The sequence below is a fragment of the Saccostrea echinata genome, unplaced genomic scaffold (assembly GCF_033153115.1).
Source record: "Saccostrea echinata isolate AGI-Se365-2 ecotype Australia unplaced genomic scaffold, CSIRO_AGI_Sech_v1 ptg000015l, whole genome shotgun sequence".
Taxonomy (NCBI): Eukaryota; Metazoa; Mollusca; class Bivalvia; order Ostreida; family Ostreidae; genus Saccostrea; species Saccostrea echinata.
In genome coordinates this window covers 10,498,952-10,507,588 of record NW_026889764.1, presented here as the reverse complement: position 1 = coordinate 10,507,588, position 8,637 = coordinate 10,498,952, and the positions used below count along the sequence as shown (strand labels likewise).

The 8,637-nt window shown below is 34.4% G+C and overlaps 1 protein-coding gene across 1 annotated transcript; it reads right to left on the bottom strand.

The window, feature by feature from the left end:
• Nucleotides 1–471: 471 nt before the first annotated feature.
• Nucleotides 472–8,316, bottom strand: LOC133187507 (coiled-coil domain-containing protein 77-like). The gene is made up of 11 exons (XM_061322907.1): nt 8,268–8,316; nt 5,966–6,036; nt 5,647–5,768; nt 5,307–5,428; nt 5,000–5,137; nt 3,098–3,266; nt 2,541–2,790; nt 2,040–2,256; nt 1,492–1,617; nt 1,225–1,377; nt 472–1,055 (listed from the first exon to the last, which is right to left on the bottom strand). Exons 2-11 carry the CDS (start codon nt 5,968–5,970, stop codon nt 885–887), a joined length of 1,473 nt encoding a protein of 490 aa, XP_061178891.1. The 5' UTR covers nt 5,971–6,036; nt 8,268–8,316; the 3' UTR covers nt 472–884.
• Between the last annotated feature and the right edge of the window lie 321 nt (nt 8,317–8,637).

Sequence of the window (8,637 nt, the reverse complement as noted above, 5' to 3'; positions counted from 1 at the left end):
AACATAAATGAAAGCCCTTGGGCCAAGGATACTCTGTAACAATTTGACAAAAATTGACCAAGGGGTTCTTGAGATATGGCCCATATTCCAAAAAGTTGACCACACTGCACAAATAGCCATAACACTAGCTCTTTGAGCCTTTAGCTCAAAATGACCAAGGGTTCTTGAGATATGGCTTGCATTCCAAAAAGTTTATGCACATCGCACAAATGACCATTACAGTATTTGCCTTTGGCTCAGAAAAGCTGAAAATACACATTATTTGGAGCATATAGCTCATGTAATGAAGTCTCAAGTCTCCAAATATAAGACCAAAGTTAACATAGTAGACAAATAATGACAGTACTACAACACCTCCCTCCCTGCCAAAATTTGACCTCAAGGGCAAAGAAGTAGAGCAATCAAGGATTGAACACCTTCAAAGAGAAGTCCATGGTAAACTAAATTGAATAAATACTACATTAGAATTGATTTCAATTATCATCTGTTCTTATCTCATTTATTTTAATATCTAATGTCAGACACATAAATATAAATAGAAAAGGACATAATAACATATATGTATCACATAATTTATGACTTTATGGTTAATTACTAGACAGTTTCCCTAAAGAACTTCTAAAATGTCCTTTGAAAATTATAAATACGACATGATCTTATTAATCTTCAAAACTGCCTCAATAACAATACAACCCTCAAATATGGTAATCTGCCATTACAATAACTGCAAAATATACACCAATCTAAAGTCATCTAGCACATATTTTTTTCTTCTTCACCGTTATTACTACATACATGTATATACACTGCAGCTGAATAATCAGTTCCTCTTTTGCAATGAAGATCACGTTACTTTTAAGTGTGTTAAGTATCACAGTAATCAATCATAAATGCTTCAAATCATTCTCAATACCATACATTTTTGACTTGAGATTTTTCAGTTCGCCCATTATTTTCTTGGATCTTCCAGCTGTGGCCCGCACATTCTTCAGAATCTGTAAATCTAACTCCTCAGGCCGTTTCATGTCCATATCCTCAGCAAACCCCATGGTAACCTAGATCACAGTTTAAAATTTGATATATTCAAATAACTGAATAAAGAATGCTATAAATACTTACTCAATATAATTGAAAATAAAAATCAAAATATTTAAATATAGTAAAATTCACAATATATCCTGTATGCTTTTATAAACAAACTTATCAGCTGTTCATTTACCCTACCTTGTATAGTTGCCTTTCGACATCTTTTAACCTTGACCTGAGGTTTTTGATGTCATTTTTGAACCCCTCCACTTCTAGATTACGCCTTCTCTCTAGATCCTGGTACCTGTGGTTCATCAGTTGTAAGCGCTTCGTCATTTTGTCACTTCGACCCTAAACAACACAGATACATAAAATGAAAATTCATATAATAATCAAATTTTAATTTGTTGATGTCATATTATACTGTAATTGCTCTTCATCACTCCAAAAGTACAGTAAAACAACCTTAAAGATTTCCCTGGTGACATCCCCTTCCTCTCGTATTCGTGACAATTCATCCTCAAGCTGTATGACTTGTTCCCTGTACATCTCGGCCAACTTCTGGGACTGAGTTAGCTGGTATTCCAGAGACTGTGGAGGAAATTGGGTAGTTTAGAAATATTCAAATTTCAGATTTTCTTTAGCAGAAATTAATCTCACTGCAAAAACTTCCACTTATACAAGTACAATGTCAAACATGCATATATAAAATTAAAGCTAGGAATATTAAATATACAGGTTTACAAAGACTTACATCTGATTTCATTCTGGAAAAATAGGTACAGCAGAACACACTTATAATGAAGTGCCAGGGATGGATGATTGTGCTTAATAATAAGCATAATTCATTATAGCTGTTAAGTTTACAACATATTCTAAAATCACAGGGAATGAAAATCACTTCACTGTAAGCATCAATTCATCATAAGCGTGTTTCACTGTACATTGTAGTTAATCTTGAAATGTTCCATCATAACTATTGCTGATAATGTACAAACAAACGTATTCCCTACCTTCATCTCCTCCACACAGCCTGCCCTGTCTAAAGCGCCTTCTGACATGTTTAACACAGGGTCTCTGTTAGGATGAAGCTGAAGTTTTACATGATCTAGGTCTCTCAGGAGCTTGTCTTTCTCTCCCATCCACTGTCTTTCATTGGATCGTCCCTGGTACCTCAGCTCCAGGAAGTCTTTGGTGCTCTCGTACAGAAGGTCCTGAGTTTTGTGTAGTCTAAGTACCAGAAGAATTGTTTGCTAGTCAAGGTCATGTTACTTTTGAATGTTCCAGAAATACAAATGATATTCCTTATTCATATTTAATTAATATGTTTTATTCTTGAAAGTTTATACATATAATAACCCAAAAAATTGCTAAAGTTTTGAATACTTTTCAGAAATACACATTAAATATAAACAGCAAAATTTCTACTTTTTTGGACATATATTTAAGTGAATTATGAGCTTTTGGTACATTTTTATTTAAATTAATTTGAAAAAATGCTTTTTGTGACTTACTTTTCTGCGAGTGTGGCAATTTTGGCCTCATCCCTTTCCATTCTGGTCTGCATTTCCTCCTCCTTCACCCTCCTATCCTCCATCAGTGCCTCTGTTTGTTCCTTGGCCAGCTTGGTCTGCTCCTGTAGCTGTGCCTGTAGGGCCTCTACCTGGAGGACCAGCGACTCATTGTCATGTTTGTACTTCTCCTCGGGGATGGCCTCTATTGAGCCTCGACGGTCAGACAGAGGCACTGATTTCTTCTTTATACCTGCAAAATTTGCAAAAAATTACTATAATATGAAGAAATTACTAGCAAACAAAACTTGTGTGTTTTCTTTGTCGTTTTTATAAGTAACTGATTTAATACAGGTATTAATCAAATATGCCTACTTTTGTGGCATCATTTTTATTTAAAGTGTTTAGGTATTCCACAGTATGGTTTACAAAGGTGTTTAATTATTTTAAATATTTATATATTTACAGACTTTGATTTTTATCATTTGATGTTTATTTTTAACCTACACTTACATGTATTTGTTCAGAGAGAAATTGAGAAAAAGAGAGAGAGACTTTACCTCTATTTTGCCTGCTGTCTGCAGCACTCTGGGGTCTTTTATTCTTAGTTTTCTGCTCTACAATAGCCTTTGCTGGAGGTTCCTTCATAAAATATGTAGTCTCACTGTCGGGGGTACTGGACAGACTCAAAAGTTGCTGGATCTTCTTCTTGTCCTCTAGTTCTCGAATCTGAAAGTCACAATGTAAACAGATTAGTAACCAACAAAAAGCAAGATTGCCTTGATGCAATTTGTGAATTCCAAGAAAGGTAAATTGTGCATTTTAATATCCAGACAAGAGGCCCATGGGCCACATCGCTCACCTGAGTAACTTTGGCCATGCTGTTCTTTATCAGATTTTCCCCTTTTTAATATACCTATTGTTGCCCCGCCCTACCCCCGGGGGTCATGATTTGAACAATTTAGAATCTACACTATCTTAGGATGCTTCCAAATAAGTTTCAGCTTTATTGGTCCAGTGGTTCTTGAAAAGATTTTTAAAGATTTTTCTTATATATTTCAATGTAAAACTTGGATTCCCTATTGTGTCCCGCCCTACCCCCGGGGGGTCATGATTTGAACAATGGATGCTTCCACTTAAGTGTCAGTTTTTCTGGCCAAGTGGTTCTTGAGAAGAAGATTTTTAAAGATTTTTCCTATATATTTCAATGTAAAACTTGGATTCCCTATTGTGGCTCCGCCCTACCCCCAGGGGTCATGATTTGAACAATTTAGATTCTTCACTACCCCAGGATGCTTCCATATAAGTTTCAGTTTTCTGGCCAAGTTGTTCTTGAAGAGAAGATTTTTAAAGATTTTTCTTATATATTTCAATGTAAAACTTGGATTCCCTATTGTGGCCCTGCCCTACCCCTGAGGGTCAAGATTTGAATAATTTAGATTCTAAACTACCCCAGGATACTTCCATATTAGATTCAGCATTTCTGGCCAAGTGGTTCTTGAGAAGAAGATTTTTAAAGATTTTTCCTACATTTTTCAATGTAAAACTTGGATTTCCTATTGTGGCCCCGCCCTACCCCCGGGGGTCATGATTTGAACAATTTAGATTCTACACTACCCCAGGATGCTTCCATCTTTTCTGGCCCAGTGGTTCTTGAGAAGAAGATTTTTAAAGATTTTTCTTATATATTTCAATGTAAAACTTGAATTCCCTATTGTGGCCCCGCCCTACCCCCGGGGGTCATGATTTGAACAATTTAGAATCTACACTACTCCAGGATGCTTCCATATTAGATTCAGCTTTTCTGGCCCAGTGGTTCTTGAGAAGAAGATTTTTAAAGATTTTTCTTATATATTTCAATGTAAAACTTGGATTCCCTACTGTGGCCCCGCCCTACCCCCGGGGGTCATGATTTTAATAATTTAGAATCTACACTATCCCAGGATGCTTCCACATAAGTTTCAGCTTTTCTGGCCCAGTGGTTCTTGAGAAGAAGATTTTTTATTGACCCCACCCTATTTTTGTCTTTTCTTGATTATCTCCCCTTGTAAGGGGACTTGGCCCTTTATTTTTACAATTTACACTCCCCTTCACCCAAGGATACTTTGTACCAAGTTTGGTTAAAATTGGCCCCGTGGTTCTTGAGAAGAAGTTGAAAATGTGAAAAGTTTACAGACGGACGGACAGACAGATGGACGACGGACAACGGGTGATCAGAAAAGCTCACTGGATATTTCAGCTCAGGTGAGCTAAAAATAAATAGCTGGAAAATACATTCTAAATACCCAGGTTCTGACACAAACAAATACTTCTCATTGGCAACCATAAATGTATTTGTATTTTTTATTTTTTTTTTTTTTTGATTTACGTAAGTCTTCCTTCAAAAGTATCTTAAAATTTAGTGGTACACAGAAGTTGGCTGAAACATGCATTTGTGAAGAGATTACAGTAATTACATGTACCTTGAGTCTGTCATTTTCAGAGTAAAGTCGTAGAACATGTTCGCGTTCCTGGAACAGATAGACCTGCATGTCACTGAGTGCCTTCTGTAGTTCCACAATCTCCTCTTCTCTCTGTCTCAGCTCCCATTGTAATTTGTGCTGTAACAGAACATGGAAAAAATTCACATAAAGAGTAACTCAAGGTAGTAGGGTAGACAGCTACCAGCATGACTTGTTTGCAGTTTTAAAATAAAGAACCTTCACACCATTTAAACACTTAACAAGTAACAAAGTGTATAATTACAGAAGACTATTTAAATATGATTACCTGTTCTTCATATGTGATACGATATTCCTCTAGTTTGCTGACCATGTGATCATGCTCTTCATCATATTCTGCTATTTTCTTCCTATAATATTCCAACAGTTCTCGGGACGGACGCAACTGACCTACAAATTTCAATTCCAATAAACACAGAGGCACTATATTTTGTGAATTACCATCGACTTACTTTAACCATATTTACACATTAACAAAGAAAATTATATTTATTCAGAGACAGTTCTGATGCTTTATTCTCAGAGTTTAATTTTAAACAATATTTTGCAATATACTACATGTACATGTATTACATAATTGTTAACTGTATTATGCCAAATTTACTGACCTAATCTTTCATTGATGTTTGGAAGACCCCCCTCACTTTTTCTGGTGGGCTTAGACTCCTCAGGGTCTGTTTTGTGGTTGATAACAGACACATTCTTTTTCTGCTTGGGGGATCCTTTATCACTAAAAGCAGAACTGATTCAGTTAATAAACACTCTGATTAATACACAGCATACTTTCTCTTTCTCAGCAAACATAGCAAACATTTGATTTTCGTATTTTACTGTCTATCCAAAACTAAATACGAGCTTTAAATAATAGAATCACATACATATATTTCAAAATTATATGCATCTGAAGAGCACACAAATGCAGTATACCTCATGGTTCCTTTTTTGAGTTTGGCCTGCTCATATCATATTGTAAAACATCATTGCTGGTTCTAATCACTCTGGAAGAGAAAATTTCAATGAACTATAATAATAAAGCCATTTCTGATAGATAACTGGTAAAAACACACAAATAAACACACCAAACATGTAAATTTATGTTTTGTTTTGTTCCAAACAGATAAATAAGTTAAAATTTATTTTTAATGAAGATTGTTTATTACATGAGCCACCAACATAAGGCCACTTATCCTTCTGTAGCAATATCCATCAATAGGCAAAACTGTTAAACATGTTTGTTTCCTGTAACATTCCAAAAATATCAAGGGTTGGTAGATAGGATTTTTTTTATTTTTAAGCTTTTTCTTATCAAAAATGCTAATGTATGATCTAACTTGTGATACAATATGTATAATAATATGTGGATGGTGGCAACGTTGGGGTGAGCACAGTTGTGTTTCATCAGATAGCCTACTTATTCACTTTAAATTTAGATCTTCAAACTGCATAGTTAGAATAATCTAACTGTGTCTCGGGACGGGCCCTCACCACAGTTAGAATGCCTCCCATATACCCGTAATGTAACAGAAAATTGCAGAATTGCTCCGAAACGATTTTGGAGAAAATTAATGAAGTTGCATTGAAAATAACAGTCAAATTAATCATAACAAACCTTTTTGAGACTGTAAATACCTTTCATCTAAAAGTTTAATCCATATAATGGAAGAATTCAACACTTTTTCACCAATGGTCTTTACTCGTTTCAAATTTACACACCATGTTGACATTCGGAACTCTCGGGATTTTTCATAGTAAATGCACTGAGTTAGAGTTATCTCCCGTATTTTCTTTGCTACATAGACAATACACGGAACGCATTCTATCGTTAAACCGGGTCTGTAGGACATTAATCATTTTAACGATAGAAATTCTATCTACAAACTGCACGACATTTGAGAGGTTTAGACTGTGACATCACGACCTCGTATGTTAGTTGTACACTTCAGTAATGAAGTCTGAAATGTGCAATAACATGTGATGTCAGAGTCTAGACATTCCAAATGTCACTTACTGTTTGAAGAGGTATCTACACTTGTCCTAACGGTCACACTGTCAACATAAATACACATCAACTGAACTTGATCACCCTAACATTCAGGTCTAGTACAATCACTAGATTTAGCTACGTAGCTTGAATTACCTACATAGCTTTATTTACCTACCTGAAGTAGCCTTATTTAGCTACTAAATCAAGCTTATTTCTTAAATAAGAATTTTTCCCAGAAAGTGCAGAAAATTGCACTTTGATGCAGTGATAATTTTCAACTTTGAACTCATCTGAAAACAATTCATGAAAAAATCACTCTTGGAGATGTGTCTTTTTTTTGCACAATTGCAATTAAAGTTCTAAAAGTTTTGGGGCTATATACATGATATACAACAGTTAATTTGTGACCTAACAGTTACTTTTTGAGTGTAATAACAAAGAAAATCAGTTTTGGTTAACATGAGCACAATGTGAAGTAATCATACTTATCCAGCCTCATCGCGCACAAGGAGTGTACAGTTACTCAAACAATGGGAATACACATTTTCCTTAAAAGTGATCAAACGCAGCAATGTTAAAACTATCTCTGCTTTATATTGCTTTTTAAATGATACCTAGAATAAATATTAGTAGACATTTTCTTGCGACTTTTTGTCTTTTTAAAATAAAAAGCAAAATTGTGAAAAGTTGCCTTGAAATAGCTAAATAAAGCTACCTGATGTAGGTAAATAAAGCTATGTTAGGTAAGTTTAGCTACGTAGCTAAATGTACTGATTGTACTGGACCTGAAATTTGCAAGTTATCAAACTTATTATTTTCATTGCAACTTAATTTGTTTTGTCAAAAATTTTGTCAAAGCAGATCTGTTCCATTTTGCTTTATTTCAACTATATATGGATCATGTTCTAACTGTGGTGAAGGTCTGTCCTGAGACATAGATATAAGACTAGATTTACGTTTACATTTCTCAAATGAAAAAATAAATACTCAAAAATCATTCAAAAATATCCCAAAAACCTTAAGCCAAATGTAAAGATCGTTAGAAGAAAACTTTCATTCCCATCCTACCATGTTCACGTTTTTCAACTTTGGTTTAGAAACAAGCCTAAACCTGCATTTCCTTTTTATGTTCTTACTAATGCTGCTAATCACTTACAAAAAATGTACACGCAAACAAAACTTCTTACAAAAAGCATTCTTTGTACCATTTAAAAAGTACGTTCTATTAACCCACAAAAAGCTTACTCAAACACTGTTTCTTGTTCATTTGTTGTTATGTGTTACAACTTGCAGACGCCATTTTGAAAAATTCCGCTTCAAGTCCCGCAGTTATTATGTTTTTGTTTTCGTTTATTTTGTTAGGTAAAAATTTCGTAAATACTGATGATTTTTATGATTCCTAAAATAAACCATTGGTTATTTATACCAATTTTTATTTTTATTTTAATCCTTTTCAGGTTTGTTGCGAACCTTAAATGTTTCAAATGACCAATCATGACCTTGTTTGGTTATATTCCTACGCTAAATGCTCTCTTTTTACATTTTTAATCTATTTCTCATTCAAATTTATAATTCTAAATTTCATTACATTGTATACTTTATGAAAGAAGATATT